At 35.4% G+C, this 22,999-nt stretch overlaps 1 protein-coding gene and 1 long non-coding RNA gene across 3 annotated transcripts; one reads left to right on the top strand and one right to left on the bottom strand.

The window, feature by feature from the left end:
• On the bottom strand, positions 14,349-20,653 carry LOC107609049 (thylakoid lumenal 29 kDa protein, chloroplastic). 2 transcript variants are annotated; one of them, XM_016310871.2, is made up of 11 exons: positions 20,465-20,650; positions 20,166-20,279; positions 19,645-19,729; positions 19,514-19,548; positions 19,294-19,359; positions 19,142-19,182; positions 18,695-18,825; positions 18,413-18,519; positions 17,699-17,836; positions 16,746-16,880; positions 14,349-14,682 (listed from the first exon to the last, which is right to left on the bottom strand). In XM_016310871.2, the coding sequence occupies exons 1-11, from the start codon at positions 20,564-20,566 to the stop codon at positions 14,572-14,574; spliced, it is 1,065 nt and encodes a 354-aa protein (XP_016166357.1). In that variant the 5' UTR covers positions 20,567-20,650; the 3' UTR covers positions 14,349-14,571. The 2 variants fall into 2 exon arrangements, with proteins under 2 accessions (XP_016166357.1, XP_016166358.1); XM_016310872.2 differs by lacking the exon at positions 20,166-20,279 and having other exon boundaries at positions 20,465-20,653.
• On the top strand, positions 14,689-18,070 carry LOC110265178. Its single transcript, XR_002351512.1, has 2 exons — positions 14,689-16,902; positions 17,679-18,070. It is a non-coding gene; the product is annotated as an uncharacterized LOC110265178 (long non-coding RNA).

Raw genomic sequence — 22,999 nt, 5'->3', positions numbered from 1 at the left:
TGGTGCTGAAGAGGTTAGGTAGTCGGTACCGATGAGATCGCGTGGAGGGTAGGTTGGCGAAGGCTGTGGGATACAGCGATGTGATTGGTATTAGTTAGAAATCCCCTAATTTTAGATAACCCTATTTCTGGTTTATGGTTTAAGTTATATATTTTGTTAAGCTTGAATATCTGTATCGATGTGAAGTTCTAGGATTTTCTTTGGTGTCCCAGAACCTTACATCTTATATACTGGGTACTGTTACCATACTGAGAACCTCCGATTCTCATACCATATGTTGTTGTTGCTTTTCATATGCAGGTCATAACCCACCTCGGTGAGTTGCGGGATGGTGATAGCGCGGAGGATCTTTTGCTATCTCTTTGTATTTTGATTATTTGTTGTAGTACTTTCTCTCACCCTTTTTATGTTAGACTTTATGGCCTTAGAGGCTTGATTTGAAAGATAAGTTGTATAAGCTGTTTTAAACTTCCAAAAATTCTTTTGTATTTTAGTTTTACTAGCCGGCCTAAACTCCACAGGTTGTAACTAGTCCTCTTTTTGGTATATCATACTTATATATATATATTGTTAATTTAATTATTACCTTGTGTATCAGGGAGATATCTACAAGGTTTTATATATATTATATTTTGTTCTGTCTGTGCCTACGCGTTTAGTTACCGTGTGTGAACGTTTCACGCTTTGTAATTCCGTTTTATGTGACCTTGAGCTTTTACTCCTTCATTGGGCTCCTATTATTATTATTCCTTTCTATATATATAAATATATTAGTGTATAAGCCTTAGAACTGTCATGACGCTTTGTTATCCTTCGCTTTACAGCTAGAAGTAAGGCTTAGAATAACGGTATGTTACAAAGTAAAACCCATTGGTTGTTGTTGGATGTACAAAATTAAACGTTGGTCGAATGGATCAATCGAGCTTTACAAGGCCCGTTTAGTTTCCAAAGGTTTCACTCAGAAAAAAAGAGTGGATTTTTTGGAAACATTCTCCCCCGCTGTCAAGCCTATGACTATCCACATCGTTCTCTGATGAATCCACATTTCATGGTATTTATTTGCTTCAATTGACTGGATTTTATTGACTTTTCTCATATTTATCCATCGAAATAGCATAGTTTCATGATTTCTTCCTAAATTGTGCTTGAAAGTAAAACATGCTTTTTAGGTCTTATAATTGCTAAATTTTATTCACTTTAATTCTATTTGATGTCTTGATGTATTTGTTGAGTTATTTGAGGTTTTCAAGGCAAGTATGGATTGAAGAAATGAGGAAAAAGCATGCAAAAGAGAAGAAATCATGAAGAAATGGAGTTTGGAAGTCTTCAGCATCCATCCATATGCATAGTGATGCGTGTGTACACACGTTTTGAAGTTGTGCAACCGTGCATTACGCGCGGTTGCATGCATGCATATGCATGGATGTAACTCTTCGCAACCATGCGTACGCATGGTAGGTCATGCGTACGTACGAGTGCAGGCACGTGACCTCATTAAATGCAATGGGGCAAATTCTAGGCTTCCAGAGCCCAATCCAACTCATTTCTGAAGCTATTTGAGGCCAAATTCAAGAAGGAACAAGGGAAGAGCAATTAGGTTTAGTTTTAGAACATATTTTAGATCATTTCTAGAGAGAGAAGCTCTCTGTTCTCTCTAGAATTTTGGATAGATTAGTTAAATTTCTCTTAAATGATGCTTTGATACTTGTGTTGATTTAGATTTCATTACTATTTCTTGTTCTAGCATCTTACTTCTTTTAGTTTTACTTGTTATTTCTTTTATTTGGATATTTTATTATTGATGAACTCTTGTTAATTTTAATTTTTATTAATGCAATTTGATAATTTTATGTTTATTGTTATTTAATTGAGTTGTTATTATTATTTTCTTACATTTGGTAGCTTTACATTTTGTTATTATTGCAATTTAATAAGCTTTTTATTTTCATGCACACCAATTATTTGATAAAATGCTTGGCTTAGTTTTAGTATAGTTTTTCACACTCTTGGCTTGGAATTTAGGACTTAGGAACCTTGAGTCATTGATGTCCATTCTTGATTGATATATTAGGGTAGTTAGTTGATTTGGTTTCCACTAACGCTAGTCTTTCACTAAGCTAATTAGTGAGTTAGTTAGGACTTGTGGATTGAGATCAACTATGCCTATTTGACATATCCTCGATGTTAGGGTTAACTAAGTAGGATTAAATCTTTATAATCATCTATGTTTATAGTCAATGGCTAGGATAGGTAACCTTTACTCTCATTCTTTGCCAAAAGGTTTCTAGCATCTGAATTTTCCTTTCTCTTGATTAATTGCCTTGAGTTTAATTACTTTTGATATTTAGTTATTATTTGTTTCTTTAATTTTTCTTGCTATTTACATTTCTTGCCTCTTGCAATCAAACCCTCCATTCCCTCAAAGCCAATAATGAGACACTTCATTGCAATTCCTAGGGAGAACGACCCAAGATTTAAAATCTTGGTTATTTTGTGTTGATTATTGTGACATCTTTGAATTAAACTTTGATTGAGAGTGAATTGTTAGTTTGGACTATACTTGCAACGAAGAAATTCTATTTTGTGAAATTCTAAACCTACCTATTGGCCTTCATCATTCTCAGTCTAGCTTCCATTCGGTGGTTGCCTATATAGCAGCTGGACGTGAACAACGTCTTTTTGCACGGCAATTTGTCTAAAGTTGTATATATGGAACTCCCTCCTGATCCCTCCTTTGGCTGATCTAATTAGTGCTTCTGGCTTCTCAAGTCTTTGTATGGTTTACGGCAATCAAGCCGTATGTGGTATGAGAAGCTTTATGTTCTACTTATTTCTTGTGGCTATCAACAAACCGTTTTTTACTATAGTTTGTTCATTAATGTTAAGGGCAGTGAAGTTTGCATCTTGTTGATTTATGTTGATGATATTGTAATTACTGGTAGTTCAGTTTCTGAAATGGCAGCAATGAAGAAAATTCTGAATGATTATTGTAAAATTAAGGATTTGGGTATTTTGAAATATTTTTTGGATATTGAAGTGGCTCACTCCAGTTCAGGAATTTTCTTGTCACAATGTAAATACTGTTTAAATATGTTATATGATTGTAGACTTTTAGGAGCCAAGCCTATTGGGATTCCTACGGACAGTACTACTAAGCTTTCACAAGATGATAGTTCCTTGTTGCAAGATCTTTTTATTTATCGACATTTGGTTGGGCGACTCATCTACTTAACCACCGGCCAGATATTACTTACACTACCCAACAATTAAGTCAGTTCATGGCTACCCCAACTCAGAATCATTATAAGTCAGCCATCTGTGCTCTTCAATATCTCAAGAACAGCTCGGGGAGGGGGCTTTTCTTTTTTAGGAGTTCAACAGTTCAGATTTCTGGTTTTAGCGATTCCGATTGGGTTGGGTGTCCAGATATGCGTCGTTCTTTAACTGGCTTCTGCTTTTTTTCTCGGAGAGTCCCTTATTTCCTAGAAAACAAAGAAACAGGCCACTGTTGTACGTTCATCAACTGAAGCATAGTAACGTGCTCATGCTAATACCACTTACGAACTCTTATGGATATTGAATTTGCTGGGTTTTCTTCATGTTTCTTGTGATAGACCTCCTATTTTGTTTTGCGATCATTAGAGTGCTCTTCATATAGATGCCAATCCAATTTTTCACGAGCACACAAAATATTTGGAGGTTGATTGTCATCTGGTGCGTCAAAAATCTCAGGCTAGGGTAATGAAGTTGTTGCCTGTCCCTTCTTCTGGTTAACTTGCAGATATCTTTGCCAAGCCACTTCCAACTAAACCTTTCTACGCCAACTTATCCAAACTAGGGATTCTCAACGTATACCATCTTCTAGCTTGTGAGGGCATATTAAACCAACCACCATCAACCCAACATAGCAATAACACACAAGAGAATCAGGCCCAAATACAAAATTCAGAATAAGCAACTTTTTTCTCTATTATTTTTCTTTTACTCATGCTTTTTCTCTTTTGTTCTAGAATATGGTGACTCGCTTTTTTTGTTAGGATAAAATTATTTTAATTTTTAGATTTGATAGTTGTTATATAGATTCGCTAAGTTGTATGTTTTTCTTCTTGTATATATGCAACTTCTGCAATTATTGATCAATAATAAAATAGTAATACACATTTTATTCATCTTTATGCTTCTCTGCCTAATTCTTGTCAATAATTATATGTCAAAAATGATAAACATTAGTCGTATAAAGTTATAGAGAAGTTCAAATAATTATATTAGAATAGCATGTGATAAAAGTGATAGCATACATATTGTAAGACCCCGAATTTTTAAAAATTAAATAAGTTATTTATGATTTATGATATTTAATTAGGATTATATTTTCAGAGATTTTTATATTAATTGGGTATTTTCTTATTTATGATTTAAAACTTTAGTAATTGAATAATAATAAAGAATTTATATGATTGAATTTGAATAATTAGATTTTGAACATTATTTTATGATTTAAAAGAAAAGGTGATTTGATTATCTCTAATTCTTGAATTAGAGTATTTATTTAAAAATAATTTGTAAGTTTATGAATAAATAGTACTTTCTTTAAAGATAATTACTGTAAAGCCCTGAATGTCTACTTTCCAACGCAATTAAGAGCGCGTCATTTAGACTTCTGTAGCTCCAGAAAATCTACTTTGAGTGCAGGGAGGTCAGAATCCAACAGCATCTGCAGTCCTTCTTCAACCTCTGAATCTGATTTTTGCTCATGTCCCTCAATTTCAGCCAGAAAATACCTGAAATCATAGAAAAACACACAAACTCATAGTAAAGTATAGAAATGTGATTTTTATTTAAAAACTAATAAAAATATACTAAAAACTAACTAAATCATACTAAAAACTATGTAAAAACAATGCCAAAAAGCGTATAAATTATCCGCTCATCACAACACCAAACTTAAATTGTTGCTTGTACCCAAGCAACTGAAAATCAAATAGGATAAAAAGAAGAGAATATACTATAAATTCCAAAATATCAATGAAACTTAGCTCCAATCAAATGAGCGGGACTAGTAGCTTTTTGCCTCTTGAATAGTTTTGGCATCTCACTTTATCCATTGAAATTCAGAATGATTGGCATCTATAGGAACTTAGAATTTAGATAGTGTTATTGACTCTCCTAGTTCAGTGTGTTGATTCTTGAACACAACTACTTTATGAGTCTTGGTCGTGGCCCTAAGCACTCTGTTTTCCAGTATTTCCACCGGATACATACATGCCACAGACACATAACTGGGTGAACCTTTTCAGATTGTGACTTAGCTTTGCTAAAGTCCCCAATTAGAGGTGCCCAGGGTTCTTAAGCACACTCTTTTTTTGCTTTGGACCTTGACTTTAACCGCTCAGTCTCAAGTTTTCACTTGACACCTTCACGCCACAAGCACATGATTAGGGACAGCTTGGTTTAGCCGCTTAGGCCAGGATTTTATTCCTTTAGGGCCCTCCTATCCACTGATGCTCAAAGTATTGGATCCTTTATTACCCTTGCCTTTTGGTTTAAAGGGCTATTGGCTTTTTGCTCTTGCCTTTTGGTTTAAAGAGCTTTTGGCTTTTTTTGCTTGCTTTTTCTTTTTCTTTCTCTCTTTTTTTTTTGCAAGCTTTGTATTCACTGCTTTTTCTTGCTTCAAGAATTAATTTTATGATTTTTCAGATTATCAATAACATTTCTCCTTTTTCATCATTCTTTCAAGAGCCAACATATTTAACATTCATAAACCACAATATCAAAAGACATATGCACTGTTCAAGCATTCATTCAGAAAACAAAAAGTTTGTCACCACATCAAAATAATTAAACTAGTTTCAAGGATGAATTCGAAACCATGTACTTCTTGTTCTTTTGTAATTAAAGAATTTTTCATTTAAGAGAGGTGATGGATTCATAGGACATTCATAGCCTTAAGACATAGACACTTAAATACTAATGATCATGTAATAAAGACACAAACATAAATAAAATATAAGGCTCAAAAACCGAAAAACAGGAAAATAAGAACAAGGAGATTAAGGAACGGGTCCACCTTAGTAAGGGTGGTGTCTTCCTCTTCTTGAAGAACCAATGGTGCTCTTGAGCTCCTCTATGTCTCTTCCTTGCCTTTGTTGCTTCATCCCTAGTGATTTTGGTGCTCCTATCCTTAGTTGTCCATGTTGGAACTTAATTCTCCTAGGGAGGTGTTAATTTGCTCCCAATAGTTTTGTGGAGAAAAGTGCATCCCTTGAGGTATCTCAGGGATTTCATGATGAGGAATTTTCTCATGCTCTTGTTGAGGTCCATAAGTGGGCTCTCTTGTTTGCTCCATCCTTTTCTTAGCGATGAGCTTTTGAGATGAATCTTTCCATCTCCCATGACTCAGAGGTGGAAGCTTTTGCCTTCCCTTTCCTCTTTCTAGAGGTTTCTCTAACCTTAAGTGTCATAAATGGTTATGGAAAAACAAAAAGCCATGCTTTTACCACACCAAACTTAGAAGGTTTGTTCGTCCTCGAGAAAAAGAAGAAAGAAGTGAGTAAAAGAAGAAGAAAATAGAGGAGATGAAGGTATGTGAATGGTTCAGCCAAGGGGGTTTTAGGTGGTTATGATGTGTGAAAAGGAAGGAGTGATGGTTTGAATTTGAGTGGGTGGGTGTAGGTGGGTTGTATGATGATTTTGGAGGAGTAATGGAGGTAATTGGTGGAGGTTATTTGGGGAAGAAAGTTATGAAAGGGTGTGAAGAGTAGAGAAGAAAAGGTGGGGATCCTGTGGAGTCCACAGATCCTGAGGTGTCAAGGATTTCCCATCCCTGCACCATTTAGGCGTGCAAAACACCCTCTGTATGCATGTCTGGTGTTAAACGCCAGCTTGCTACTTGTTTCTGGCATTTAACGCCACTTCCATGCTCTGTTCTGGCGTTAAACGCCAGTCTGGTGCTTGTTTCTGGCGTTTAACGCCACTTCCATGCTCTGTTCTGGTGTTAAACGCCAGTTTGATGCCTCTTACTGGCATTTAAACGCCAGTAAGTTCCTCCTCCAGGGTGAGCTATCTTTAATGCTGTTTTTCATTCTGTTTTTGATTTTTCAGTAGTTTTTGTGACTCCACATAATCATCAACCTAAAAAAACATAAAATAATAATAGAAAATAAATAGATATAATTAAATAACATTGGGTTGCCTCCCAACAAGCGCTTCTTTAATGTCAATAGATTGAGAGTGAGCTCTTATGGAGCCTCACAGATGTTCAGAGCATTGTTGGGACCTCCCAACACCAAACTTAGAGTTTGAATGTGGGGGTTCAATACCATTTGAGGTAGAGTTTGCTGAACCAAGGCATTTAGTTCATTGGTGAGCAAGTGAGGTTCATCCTCCCAAGTCTCATTACCAAATAATTTGTCATTTAGCTTCATGATTGCTTCTAAATATTGAGCAACTTGCTCTTCAGCAATGTCTTCATCTTCTTCAGAAGATGAATAGTCATCAGAGCTCATCAATGGTAAAAGGAGGTTCAATGGAATCTCTATGGTCTCTAGATGAGTCTCAGATTCCTTTGGTTTCTCAAAGGGAAACTCCTTATTGGTCACTGAGCGTTCCAGGAGGTCTTCCTCACTAGGATTCACGTCCTCCCCTTCCTCTCTGGGTTCGGCCACACCAAGTAAGGTAATGGCCTTGCACTCTCTTTTTGGATTCTCTTCTGTATTGCTTGGGAGAGTACTAGGAGGAGTTTCAGTGACTCTTTTACTCAGCTGGCCCACTTGTGCCTCCAAATTTCTAATGGAGGACCTTGTTTTATTCATGAAACTTAAAGTGGCCTTAGATAGATCAGAGACTATATTTTCTAAGCTAGATGGATTCTGCTCAGAATTCTCTGTCTGTTGCTGAGTGGATGATGGAAAAGGCTTGCTATTGCTAAACCTGTTTCTTCCACCATTATTAAAGCCTTGTTGAGGCTTTTGTTGATCCTTCCATGAGAAATTTGGATGATTTCTCCATGAGGAATTATAGGTATTTCCATAGGGTTCACCCATGTAATTCACCTCTGCTATTGCAGGGTTCTTAGGATCATAAGCTTCTTCTTCAGAAGATGCCTCTTGAGTACTATTGGAAGCAGCTTGCAATCCATTCAGACTCTGAGAAATCATATTGACTTGCTGAGTCAATATTTTATTCTGAGCCAGTATGGCATTCATAGTATCAATTTCAAGAACTCCCTTCCTCTAAGGCGTCCCATTACTCACAGGATTCCTTTCAGAAGTGTACATGAACTGGTTATTTGCAACCATGTCAATGAGTTCCTGAGCTTCTACAGGTGTTTTCTTTAGGTGAATGGATCCACCTGCAGGATGGTCCAATGACATCTTTGATAACTCAAACAGACCATCATAGAATATATCCAGGATGGTCTATTCTGAAAGCAAGTCAGAGGGACACTTTTTGGTCAGTTCCTTGTATCTCTCCCAAGCTTCATAGAGGGATTCACCTTCTTTCTGTTTGAAAGTTTGAACATCCACTCTAAGCTTGCTAAGCTTTTGAGGAGGAAAGAACTTGGCTAAGAAAGCCACTATCTTTAGGTTGAGAGTCCAATCATATTCTAGCTCTGTCTCTTACAGCAAACGGGAAAAGAATAAGCTTGTAGACCTCAGGATCAACCCCATTGGTCTTAACAGTATCGCAGATTTGTAAGAATTCAGTTAAGAACTGAAAAGGATCTTCTGATGGAAGTCCATGAAACTTGCAATTCTGTTGCATCAGAGAAACTAATTGAGGTTTTAGCTCAAAATTGTTTGCTCCAATGGCAGGGATTGAGATGCTTCTTCCATGTAAGTTGGAATTTGGTACAGTAAAGTCACCAAGCATCTTCCTTGCATTGTTATTATTTTCGGCCATGTCTCCTTCTTTTTCGAAATTTTCTGTCAGATTTTCTCCAGAGAGTTGTGCTTTAGCTTCCCTTAGCTTCCTTTTCAAAGTCCTTTCAGGTTCAGGATCAGCTTCAACAAGAATGTTCTTGTCCTTATTCCTGCTCATATGAAAAAGAAGAGAACAGAAAATAATAGGGATCCTCTTTGCTACAATAAAGAGGTTCCTTTATGTGAGTAGAAGAGAAGAAAAAGAATTTGAACACAGAAAGAGGGAGAGGGTTTGAATTTTTAAGAATAAGAGAAGTATTAGTAGATAAATAAAATAATTAGAAAGAGATGAGGGAGAGAGAATTTTGAAAATTAAAAGAAGAAAAAAAGAGAAATATTTTTGTTTTTATTTTATTTATTAATTAGTATTCAAAAAAGTTAGAAGAAGCAATTAATTAATTAAAAAGATTTTTGAAAAAGAGGGAGGTGATTTTCGAAAATTAGAGAGAGAAAATTAGTTAGGTAGTTTTTGAAAAAGATATGATTGAAATAGTAAACTTTTAAAATTAAACAAAAAGTCAAGTAGTTAATTGAAAAAGATTTGAAAATCAATTTTTGAAAAGATAAGAGGTTAGAAAAGATTTTGAAATTGATTTTGAAAAGATGTGATTGAAATTTATTTTGAAAAAGATTTGAAAAAGAAATTTAAAAAGATTTGATTTTGAAAATTAAAGTTGATTACTTGACCAACAAGAAACTAAAAAGATATGATTCTAGAGTTTAAAGATTGAACCTTTCTTAATAGGCAAGTAACAAACTTTAAAATTTTTTAATCAATCACATTAATTGTTAATAAAGTATTTGAAATTATGAAATAAAATAAGAAAAAAATTTTTGAAAGTCAATTTGAATTTTCGAAAATATGAAAGAAAAATGAAAAAGATTTGATTTTTGAAAAAGATTTGAAAAAGATAGAATTTTTTAAATTGAAAATTTGATTTGACTCATAAGAAACAACTAGATTTTAAAAATTTTTGAAAAAGTCAACTCAAATTTTCGAATTTTATGAGTGAAAAAGGGAAAAGATATTTTTTTATTTTTGAATTTTAATGATGAGAGAGAAAAACATCAAAAAGACTCAATGCATGAAAATGTTGGATCAAAATAAATGATGCATGCAAGAACACTATGAATGTCAAGATGAACACCAAGAACACTTTGAATGTCAAGATGAACACCAAGAACTTATTTTTGAAAATTTTTTAAGAAAAAAAAAACATGCAAGACACCAAACTTAGAAATTTTTAATTTGTTTGACACTATGAATGCAAGAATGCATATGAAAAACAAGATGCAACACACAACAAGAAAATATGAAGATCAAATAAGAGGATTCATCAAGAACAACTTGAAGATCATGAAGAATGCAATGCCTGAATTTTCGAAAAATGCAAGAAAGATATAAACATGCAATTGACACCAAACTTATGACTTGACACTAGACTCAAACAAGAAACATCAAATTATTTTTGGTTTTTTGGTTTTATAATTTTTTTTTTTGGTTTTTCAAAAATTAATTGGAAAAAGAAAAATAGGGATTTCAAAATTTTTAATGAGAATTCCAGGAATCATGCAATGTTAGTATAAAGCTCCGGTCCAGGAATTAGACATGGCTCACTAGCCAGCCAAGCTTTCAGTGAAAGCTCCGGTCCAAAACACTAGACATGGCCAATGGCCAACCAAGCTTCAGCAGATACAAATCAGGCATATAGCAGCTGATTAGATGAGAGTCCAAGGGCTCTTGCCATGATAAGTGGAAGCCTCAGTCCAAAAATTTAGACATGGCTTGACAGCCAGCCAGGCTTCAACAGATAATGAAGAAACCCTAGAATTCATTCTTAAAAATTCTGAAGAACATAATAAAATTTCTTTTTTTTTCGAAAATAAGAATAATAAAAACAAAAAGATTAAAATTAAAATAAAATTACCTAATCTGAGCAACAAGATGAACCGTCAGTTGTCCAAACTCGAATAATCCCCGGCAACGGTGCCAAAAACTTGGTGCGCAGAAATCGTGATCGTTCATTCCTTGGTAACGCCGTCAAAAACTTTATACGCACGTTCATAATTTTAGTTCTTTGTCACAACTTCGCACAACTAACCAGCAAGTGCACTGAGTCGTCCAAGTAATAAACCTTACGTGAGTAAGGGTCGATCCCACGGAGATTGTCGGCTTGAAGCAAGCTATGGTCACCTTGCAAATCTCAGTCAGGCGGATTCAAATGGTTATGGTGAATTGATAGTTAAAATATAATTAAAATATAAAATGGGATAGAGATACTTATGTAATTCATTAGTGAGAATTTCAGATAAGCGAATGGAGATGCTTTTGTCCCTTCTGATCCTCTGCTTTCCTATTGTCTTCATCCAACCCCTCATACTCCTTTCCATGGCAAGCTTATGTTGGGCATCACCGTTGTCAATGGCTACATCCCGTCCTCTCAGTGAAAATGGTCCAAAATGCGCTGTCACCGCATGGCTAATCATCTGTCGGTTCTCGATCATACTGGAATAGGATTCAGTAATCTTTTTGCGTCTGTCACTACGCCCAGCACTCGCGAGTTTGAAGCTCGTCACAGCCATCCCTTCCCAGATCCTACTCGGAATACCACAGACAAGGTTTAGACTTTCCGGATCTCAATAATGGCCGCCAATAATTCTAGCCTATACCACGAAGACTCTGGTCTCATGGAATGGAAGGCTCGGTTGTCAGGCGAGGCAACCATGCGTCATGAACCAGAAGGCTAAGAGATACGCACTCAAGCTATTGCAAGTAGAACGGAAGTGGTTTTCAGGCACGCATTCATAGGTGAGAATGATGATGAGTGTCACGGATCATCACATTCGTCAGGTTGAAGAACGAGTGTATATCTTAGAGAAGAAATAGGCTTGAGTTGAATAGAAAAACAATAGTACTTTGCATTAATTCATGAGGAACAGCAGAGCTCCACACCTTAATCTATGGTGTGTAGAAACTCTACCGTTGAAAATACATAAGTGATGAAAGTCCAGGCATGGCCGAATGGCCAGCCCCCATAAAGGTCTAAGATAGCATAAAACTAATCAAAGATCAGCCGTTTAACATGATAGTAAAAAGTTCTATTTATACTAAACTAGTTACTAGGGTTACAGAAATGAGTAAATGATGTAGAAATCCACTTCCAGGCCCACTTGGTGTGTGCTTAGGCTAAGCATTGAAGCTTTCATGTGTAGAGGTCTTCCTTGGAGTTAAAACACCAGTTTGTAACTTGTTTCTAGCGTTTAACTCTGCTTTGCAACCTGTTTCTGGCGTTTAACTTCAGAATAGGGCAGAGAGCTGGCGTTGAATGCCAGTTTACGTCATCTAAAATCGGGCAAAGTATGGACTATTATATATTGCTGGAAAGCCCTGGATGTCTACTTTCCAACGCAATTGAGAGCGCGTCATTTGGACTTCTGTAGCTCCAGAAAATCCACTTTGAGTGCAGGGAGGTCAGAATCCAATAGCATCTGCAGTCCTTCTTCAACCTCTGAATCTGATTTTTGCTCAAGTCCCTCAATTTCAGTCAGAAAATACCTGAAATCACAGAAAAATATACAAACTCATAGTAAAGTCCAGAAATGTGATTTTTATTTAAAAACTAATAAAAATATACTAAAAATTAACTAAATCATACTAAAAACTATGTAAAAACAATGCCAAAAAGCGTATAAATTATCCGCTCATCAGATTGATTTAAGAAAATAATTATGTTTTGGGTCCTTGGGGGAAAAGCTTTGAAAGTTTTTAGTAGTTTTCGAAAGCAATTGAATTCAAATGTTGAAACTTAAGATGGATTATTGAAGTTAATTTGAGACTTTCGATTTGGTTAATTTGAGAAATGGGTTCATGATTTACTTATTTAGTTTTGAGTAACAACAAAAAGAGATTCATTTGTTTGGTTAAAGATTCAAAAAGTTAATTAATTATTAATCAAAGGGTTTTGAGAATAGGCAAGTTGAGATTGAGGATTCTCTCTTTTGCTGCAATAGACAAGTTGAGGTTGAGGATTTCCTCTCTTATCGCATCCCGGAGTTGGATAGAAGGTTGAGAATTCCCTTTGATTCAATTCTGTATTAGTAATTCAATTTTTGGTTATGATTAAGATTATATTTGATTGAAATATGATTATAAAGAATTGTGGTCATGATTATGATCTAGGTAATGTTTGATTATGTTTGATGGAACTATGATTTGGATTGATGTGGTGAGGATGGTGGCTTTGTCCGCTCACAAATAGGCAAGTTGAGATTGAGGATTCTCTCTCTTACTGCGATAGACAAGTTGAAGTTGAGGATTTCCTATCTTGTTGCGGTGGGCAAGCGGGGTTGAGGATTTCCTCTCTTGTTACATCGAGGAATTGAATGGAGAAGGTTGAGGATTCTCTTTGATTCAATTTCTGGCTGTGGTATGAACGAGTTAGGTTGAGGATTCTCTATTGTTACGTCACAGTCTCTCTCTGATTGGAAGGTTGAGGATTCCCTTCGTGTTGAGAGATGATATTCGGGTTAGCTACCGGATGTGTCTGGTTTTGGCAATATAACCGACACGTGAGCTCACTGCTAGTAGGACAGGCATGCATCATACTGCATTTGTTTGCTATTGTTTAGGCGTGCTTAAGTGTTTTGATTTTTCTATTTGATAAATTCTGTCTAACTGTTAATAGTGGTACTTGGTGTAACTCTTCTCTGATTATGTTTGCCTTGTATTGTTTATGCCTGTGATTGATTCTGTTTTGAGACCGAGTGGTGATTTGTTTATATTTTGGGTTGGAGGTTGTGACTTGATTTTGTATTGGATCGGAGACCGTACTTGATTATGTTGAGATATTTTTTGAGTTTTCAAATTCTTATAATTAAAGAAGAGAACTTTGAATTTTGGATAATTAATTGTTGTCGTTTGAAAAGGTTCATAAAACGAATGATGATCTTTGCTTTTAAAATTCATTCTACTTTTTATTAGTATTCTCTTATGACAATTCTTAAACCCTCTACTGAAAATCTGCGAGGACGATGTTTTCAACCCCCTACAGACTTCTCTTCTCAAGACAGACGAGGAAGCTATGTGAAGTTTTGCTGATTTCATTGTGCTATTTTGTTTGGATATATTGGTCATAGTTTCTCCCCTCACTTTTATCATGATATTTTTGTAAGAGGGATAATATTTATATGAATTGTATGTATATAATATTTGTAAGTTACTTGTGTAAGAAATTTTGTATATATGTATATTCATGTTTGTCTAAAGTAAAAGAGAACTTTCGGTTTTTAAAAGAAAACAGCTATACAATTTCAAGTTAAAGGCTTCTATTTTATTGTTAACTATATAGAAATTATCATAATATCTTCGCGATCAAAATGACGCAGTCGAAAGTGTGACATTTTGATAGTAAAGATGTTACACATATGGCGCAAAATTCTAAGAGATTGGAATGAATGGAATTCTCTTCCATTCTTTGAAATTGATTTTTCTTCAACATTGCTTGGGGATAACGGTGTTCTCTCACTAAATGTACATCAATTAATAAGGTTTTGCATACAAAATACAAAATAAAGAGAATGATAAGTCAAAAATTGAAATTCAGGTTGTGTCTTTTGGGAGGAAGCAAAAAGATCACATGGCCCTACATTTCTACAATTTGAGTTTGGTAATGTCGATCTTTGGAGGAGCATATGTATATGCCTCGTAGTTGATTTGTTGGCCCAATGTACTCAATTTTGTGAAAGTGGTAATCAGATCAACCTGAAAAATTACAGGAAAAAAATTAAGTAGCAGGTAATTTTTCAAATTAAACAGCACCTTAGAAAGAATCCAAAAGATAAAAAGGAGTCAGGAATGCGTATTGAATTGTTGATCATAATTTGGTCACCATACCAATATGATTGTCACAACTCATAAAGGCTAATACTTCAATTAAGGATGGCAATATTCCTCATTGCGCCAAGTTCTCCGCGGGAAAGCTCTGAATGGGGCCTCCAAGATGGTGATTAATATCCGGGGAGGGGAGGGAAGGGGGCAAAGTTTCTTGAGGCAAGTTTGGTAATCCGAGCAGGGATTTCCACCCCGCTCTCCAAGATTTTTGAAATATATAAAATATCAGATCTATTAAACATCTAAATATTATTGCCATCCAAGTCCAACCAATCAGATTTAACATCAACAAAAATCACTCTCATTAAAAAAAGCATGATTATGCGCTCACACGTCATTCTTTCAACCAAGTCATTTACGTTCGCATGTAAGGTTTTACATTATCACCGTCTTCTTCTTTTTTGCGTTCCTCCTCCTTCGCATGTTTTTTCCTTATCGTCATTCTTTTGTTACTACTGTTGTTGTTGTTGTGTTTTTTTTTTTTTTCCTCCGCCTCTCTTTGGAGATTTTGTAGTATTATGTGTTTTTTCTTCTTTGTTTTATTTTTTTATTGGTTTTATTCCTCTCAAGAGAGTGAAATAACAAGAATTATAACAAAATGAAATAAGATGAAAAAGAAAAAAATAAAAAGGAAGAAGAAGCAATAAAAGGTGAGGAAGAAGAGTTTTGAATTGTGCAGAACAATGAGTCCAAATGCACCTTAATTCACTCAGAAATGAACCGAAATGATTGTGACACAAACTCAGTTCGAAAACATAATGCTCAGAAGTGTACCTTGTTGACATCCAGAATGAACCGACAACTAAATTTCGAATGAACCGAAATTACTTAATGATGACAATACACAAATTCGTTTCAAAACAAGTACAGACCAAGTGCACCTTATTTAAATCTAGAATGAAACGAAATTACTTAATGGTTGCGTTTGAAAACAAGCACACAAACAAAATTGAATGATCAGAAAGAGGTTTACAATAAGTTCTTTCAAAATTGACTATTTGTCCCTCTATTAGAGGTGTTCCCGAAATGTCTGCGATCGAGTAAATAGTTCTACGAATGAATGGATCGAATCGAATTGGAAAATGAAAAGATTTGTACAAGTTATTCAGAAGTGCACCTTATTTACATCCAGAATGAACCGAAAATTAAATTTTGAATGAACCGAAAATTACTTAATGATGACGATACACAAACAAACTCGTTTCAAAACAAGCACAGACCAAGTGCACCTTATTTAAATCCAGAACAAAACGAAATTACTTAATGGTTGCATTCAAAAGCAAGCACACAAACAAAATTAAATTATTAGAAGTGTACCTTATTTACATCCAAAATGAAGCGAAAATTAAATTTTGAATGAACCGAAATTATTTAATGATGATGATACCCAAACAAACTCGTTTCAAAACAAGCATAGACCAAGTCAATTTTGAACAAAAACACATCTAAATCAATTTTGGATTAAAAAAATATCATCAATATGATAAAAATTCGATGATAACGACAACAATAACGACGATAACAAAAGAGAAAAATAATAAAAAAAGAAGAAGAAGACGACAACGTAGCATTAGAGGGTGAAGAACAATGTGTGTGCGTGAATTTAAAGAAGAAGCACGAGGGGAGAAGAAAGCATGAAAAAGAAGTGCGTGAATCTAAAAGAGTTTGTTAAATCACTTGGATGTGAAGATTTATTGATAAAATATCTAATTTGTCCTTAAAGAATAATTCTTAATTTAGATATTTTGTATAGATATAAATCTAATTAAATTAATTGTATTAGTATATTGGGTGGGGAGACGGGAAATGGTACCGCCGGGATTTTATTTGGCACCCCATCCCCCTGACATCCCTAACTTCGATAGGACAATTGAGACAATTCAGGTTATCTCTGTTGCATGTCTGCTGCTTTTATGCCACACAAATATACTTACCTCATAATCAGTCTGCGAGACTGTTTCGCGGCTCCGTTGGTATTTATCAACCCATGGAGCAACGTCTTTATCGGAGGCCAATTTGGCCTCTGTCGCAGCCTGATCAGGGCCTAAGAATGCAGAAAGAACAGCCAGCTGACCAAACAAGAAGAAATAGGTTAGTAACATCAACTTCCTTCATTGTTTTTCGTTTTTATCATAGTAAACTTTCATAATCTTCACATTCAAGTCCGATGAGTTAGGGGATATGATACAGAAGACCCCTTACTTTATAAGTATATAATAAATCTCCTATGAGTTATAAGTTATATAACACTAGATACACCTATATTTTATAATTTAAGTATGAGAAATCAAAGAGTATTGCCTGTGTATCACATAATTTCAGGGGAAGTCAACATAACCTATCCCTAAAAAAAACACACGCAGAAAAACAAAATCTATGGAGTATCTATAATTAAGTGGGAACAAGAGTATGGTGCAAGAAGTTTCAAATTGAAGGAATAACTAGCATATACCTTGACATTAGACTAGTGCAAGCAGGTACTAAAAGAAAGGTAGAAGGGAACTGTTACTTTTGTTGGCATATAAACATTTCTATGGCAGTGGAATGGTTAAAGTTTTACATGGTTTGAGTTCATAATAGACGGAAAACATGATGCAGGTTTCAAAAGCATAAGCATGAAATAGTAAGATAGCATCATAAATAAACTAGGCTTCTATCCAGAAAACTGAAAGCGCATGGAAAAAAAGAAACAAACAGTATACATAAAACTGTGCGCGAAAACATTCTTTTCATCATGATCATGCCATCCTCTAGAGGGAAAAAGTTCATGTGAGGCAAACATAAATTTTGCAACATACAAACCTATGTCACTATATCATTTCTATCCATGCATCCCATCTTTAGCATGTTTTCCTGCAATATTTCAGTAATCAAATATGTGAAATACCTGGCGAGGACCAAGGCCTACAGCAGAAAACTTGTCTTTCATTTCCTGAACACTTGCTTTCTCCCATAAGGGAACTCTCCCCTCTGGATCCGGCTCTTGAGCATCTTCCCTACCAAATTGCTTGTCGAACAGTCCCCACTGGGATCAAAAAAATAAAAAATATGCATTATTTGATCAAAGTATGAACATGTAATGGAACTCTATTAAAGTAAACAGAAGCAACAAAACAGCCAACAGAACGAGAGCACCGAGAGTGCTCACCACAGCCTAGATCCCAATCCTTTCTTGAAACTGAAAAAATGACAAGAGTGTATTCCTATAACGGTAACTCAATTCTTGTTATTTACAGCTGCAACCCCCCTATTTTCTCTTTTTTCTTTGTACATTTCGTCCTATAAACTTTTTTAAATCCCTTAATTGGCCTTCCTAGACTTGCAAAAGCATAATAGGCCAAACTGAGAGTATTTAACAGCACGGCTCACAGAGCAAGAGGATGGGATAGTTGCAAACAAGAGCCCAAAGACTAGTTCTTTCTTAGTTTCTTTACTTAATTTCATGCATATATAGGAGACAACTTGGAGTAAAATGCACTCATAGTTACACCTCAATCCCTTCAATTCCTCTAAAATCATATTCTCGAACATACTCTTAGCAATGTGTGATGAAGATATTGATGGACATCAAAAAATATTTGTAATATCTCAAAAGCCATACCTGCCCATTTGATCCATATGCAGTGTACAGTAAATTCCCTTTCTCCTCATTTCCACCACATTTTCGAATCGCAGCAGCTATAAATGTAGACTTAACAGCACTTTGTGCTACAAAAGAAAAATAGTGACATTGAGTTGGGGGAATTCAAATATATCTAAGCAAGCTCTATGCAACTTAATTTCAAATGAATTTATAGGAATGATCAATAGGTATAGGTGTAACATGTATGGTACATAACTATTAACTGTTACTGTTCAACTTTGTGGTAAAAGAAAGTATAACCTGCATAGTGGATTAGATCTGCATATGATATGGGTCCAGCTTTTGAATATGAATCTATCTCCTTTTTTGCTTCCTCTATTAAACTCAAGGCACCAGATAGTCTCCTATTTTCAGGTCTACTTATTTCTGAGCTTCAGGAAGATGAGAAAAAGGATAGAAAATTATAGTTATCAAATTGAAGTTTCAAAATGAATTCATTTCTGAAGATTGAAGAACCAACTGCATAACCAGAAAATCTAAGATATAGTAAACATAAACATAAAAATGTAGAAATTTTCGATGTAGAACTAACTCCATCTCAATGCACCTTATTTATCTGATACCTTTTTGTAGAGAATATGAAGTATCTACTTTGGTAATATTTAACATCACTGTGCTTAAAGAACTAAGCTTCATCAGTTATAGGGAACAGTTCCATGAATGCTAATTCCAAAGAAAAAGAAGTACCTGAATCGTATAGAGCCATTCGGGCCACCCGATTTTGTTGCCTACAAACTTAAGCAGACACCAATCAGCACTTATCGTAACTGATGGAAGACAACTATCTCTATGTGTGAGTGATTGTGTATACGATTTATTCTTTTGTTTTTTTCTTTCACCTTATCATAGGTCACAGCATCATTTAAAGCCAGTGTTAGCAAGGATGGAACTAGATCAGGATTTCCCTGAAAAATAACCAAATGTCGAATTAAGTTGAATCCACCACGGAATTCTATTTTCTAGTTAAACTATAAACTCGTAAGGAGTATGACATTTGTAAATTCTAAATGAAGACAGGTTTTACAGTTATAAGATGTAAGTCAGCACAACATAATATACCTTTATGGCTGTAAAAAGAGTTCCCTTAATCTTCGCTGCAAGAATAGAATGTTAGAAACTAAACAAGGAAAAAACAGTTGGCCTTTGACAGATTAACAATGGCATGAAAATGTAGACCTGGAGGACCTTACACTGGAATTCAGAACGCTGTCTGCGCTGTATCAAATCAGCGGCATTAGCAGTTCCAACAAGGGATCCAGAGCTTCCTATCAATTCCTACAACAGATACAACTCATTATCACATTAATCTAACGCAGTAAGTGTATATGTTAGTTAATATTAGAGTAAATATTTATATTCATCACTCGTAGTCTGTACACAATGTCAATATATATGCAGAGCCATTTGATTCCATGTGGGTACAAGATGCTGTTTATACAGGTATTAGGACTAATTTGATAGGGAAAAGAGAAAAAAAAAATGAAAACAAAACAAAACAAAACAAAAACGAAAGAAAAGAAAAATGCAAAAAAAAAAAAAAAAAAAACTAATGTTATTATTATTTTTTTAAAGGTTACTTTAAAACGCTTGGGAGAAAATGAAAAAAACTTAAAGGACAACGTTGATTATCCAAACGATACTTTACCCAAATAAAAATTAGAAATAATGGACTAATTTAACTTCTCTGAATTTTTGTATGAATAGAACTTACCAAGCCAATAGTCATCCCAAGGGATTTAAGAATGTCTCTTCTTTTCAAACTGAAATGTCCTTCGTCAATAACATGATAACTGGCTTTGATTTTATTATAACCACAAATTGTTACCTAACATGAGCACATTGAACAACGGGTATGATGATAAGTAAGAGCTAATAAAATAAATATGTTGTGTTACAAACAATGCAACAACATCACAGCATTGTTCAAATTGGCAAACAAGAATTGCAGGCACATTGTGTAGAATGTAGAAAAAAATAAAAGAATGAAGTATATTGAAGAGCAAAACTTACTAAACGAGGGTGGTGTCTGATGGTGGTGGTGGTGGTAGTAGGTGGTGAATCATGAGCAAGTGGAAGAAGAGAAGGAAGAGTTGAAAGGAAAGAGACACCCATTCTTGCAACTAAGTTTCAACTAACGACAGAGAGAGAGAGGGGGGGACTGAGAGAGAGAGTGTTATGTGGAGTGTGCCAAATGCCAAGTCATCGGATAATTGCATTATCCAGAGAAATCTTTTGCTATTTGCCTATTGGGTTCTCTTAATCTGACCCAATCCTAATCCTTCACCGTTCTATCCGACCCGCTTCTCAAATTTTTTTTTTTTTCATTTTGATCGATGCTTCTCTCATTTTTTTTATTTTGTCTTTAACGTCTTCTTTAAAACCAAAAAAAATGACCCAACCAACTACCACTTTTTCTTAGTCTTACAAACAAGAACTTTTACCTAAAAAACACAAAATAAAATAAAATAAAACTACCACTTTTTCACTTCTTCGAGCCATAACATTATGTAAAATTAGAAGTTCACATGACTCGGTTTGATCCGACGATCCGGTTCGGATCCGAATACTTTGGGGCTAATTTAGTTGGATTTTACCGTATTTAGAATTGAGTAAGGGTATCAAAAATAGACCCGGTCATTATTTAAGTAGTATGATTATTTAAGGGAATCAAAAATAGACCGAAAAGTAGTGTGATTTCACCGGTCTAAAACTGGGTAAGGGTCTCAAAAATAGCTTCTCCTCTCTTCGATCCCGATGCACCGTATGATTTTCCACTGTCATGGTTACATCCCAATTCTATTCACCATCCTTTTGATCACATGTATGGAGGTCCCGTTCCAGCACATTAGGATAGACAGGTAGTGCCTGAGCCTGACTTTGTCGTCGATGACTACATTCCTGAATCTCCTCGAGTGGGATTGGATATGTTGATAGAGTCGCATTCTGCTTGCTCCTTTGACCCTTTCATCATAGAGCCGATCGGAACTTTCGCCACGGTGTTTGGTCTGCCCTCAACAGTTGAGCATATTTCTCCTAGTAGTATAGTTTTCGCAGGCGACAGCAGTGATAGTAGTCCCCAAAGTACACCAGAGGTCATCGTTATTTCTGACGACGAGGACGTTGAGGAGATTGAGATTGTGGTTCTAACTTCTGAGGCCGATGATGATCCCGAGATGGATACAGAGATCGTGGACTTCTAACAGCGATTAGGTAGCGACATCAGCATCTTCTTTTGGCAGCACTCCCGTTTAGTGTTTCTTTTGTTTTAGATTCTCACTTTTATTTTTCGAGAGATCAGGTTAGAAAACTAGACTAGTCTGGACGTCAGATTAGGGGCTTCCTATATGGGCCAGATCCCAGAGATGTTTTGAGTTGTATATACGTACATGTTGAATTTGGAAAACTAACCTAAGTGATGAACAAACATTATTATTACCAATTGTTTGTTTAATGTATTTGGTTTAGTGTGCAAGCAAATATATAAAACACTTGGCCCAAAAATGAAAATCATCAAGACCACAATCTTTGGTCCAATTAGAACCAAGCCAAGCTCTATCACATGTCCATAAACCGAATATGAGGAAATAAGATAATGAGTCCAAAATCCTTCAAGCCTCATATGGGTTACCTACTCCCACTTTTAGATACTTGAACCCCAAATTTATTCCAATTAATTTCCTTGAAACTTCCTCCGATAGCCAAAAGTCTTCTCTTCTCTCTCCTCTCTCTTTTCACTTTGGTCACGTCACTTAGCAAGAAAGAAAGAAAGAAAAGAAAAGTGCAGAAGCTATGGAGTATTGCAGGACAAAAAGCTTGTTGCCAAAACTAAGCAAGAAGAATGGGCTACAATCGAGTAATAAGTTGCATTCGGTCAAAGCTCATCAAAAAGCATCTTCTCTCATTTGTGCTACACCAAGAAACCAAGAAGAAATCAACAAAGTCTCAAACACAAATCAAGCAACAATGGAAAAATCAAAGTCAAAACTGAAAAACAGAAGATCAACGCTCAAAAATAAAACCTGGAGCCAAAGCAAAGCTCCACGGTCAAGATTGAAAAATCTTGAAGAAAAAGGATGAGAGAGAATGGGTGTGTTGCATGCAACAGATTCGGTTTTTCTCTCACCTCTATGATGAAGCCGCTGCAAGACTCTAATGATGGAGAAGAAGACAGTGTTAGGGTTGAACTTGATTCAACCATAGAAGCTTCACTCTTCTATAATAAGGGTGAATGACCAAGTGTTGAAGGGAAAGAAAGTAAGTAAAAAGCACAGAATTCAATTCTCATAGCTACCCAAGTTGATTGAGTTCTTCTCCTTCATGTTGTTCATTTAGTATTTCCTTTTTCTCAGTTTAGTTTGTCTGAGTCTCATTGAAAAAGATTAACACAGTGAGGTTTGTAAGAAAAAGCCAATGAGAGGTAAAAGGCAGTGAGATAAACTATGAAAAAAAGCCATAAGATGTCTCAGAGGTAGGGATTCCCTGGTAAGTTGGGTTAGCACTTTGCTGTTGAAAACTAGATTGAGGTCTAGTCAAGTTCAGATTAGG

This window comes from Arachis ipaensis, chromosome B07 (assembly GCF_000816755.2).
Source record: "Arachis ipaensis cultivar K30076 chromosome B07, Araip1.1, whole genome shotgun sequence".
NCBI classification, from domain to species: Eukaryota; Viridiplantae; Streptophyta; class Magnoliopsida; order Fabales; family Fabaceae; genus Arachis; species Arachis ipaensis.
Note: the sequence above shows the minus strand (reverse complement) of the source record. Positions and strands in the feature narration are given on the sequence as shown.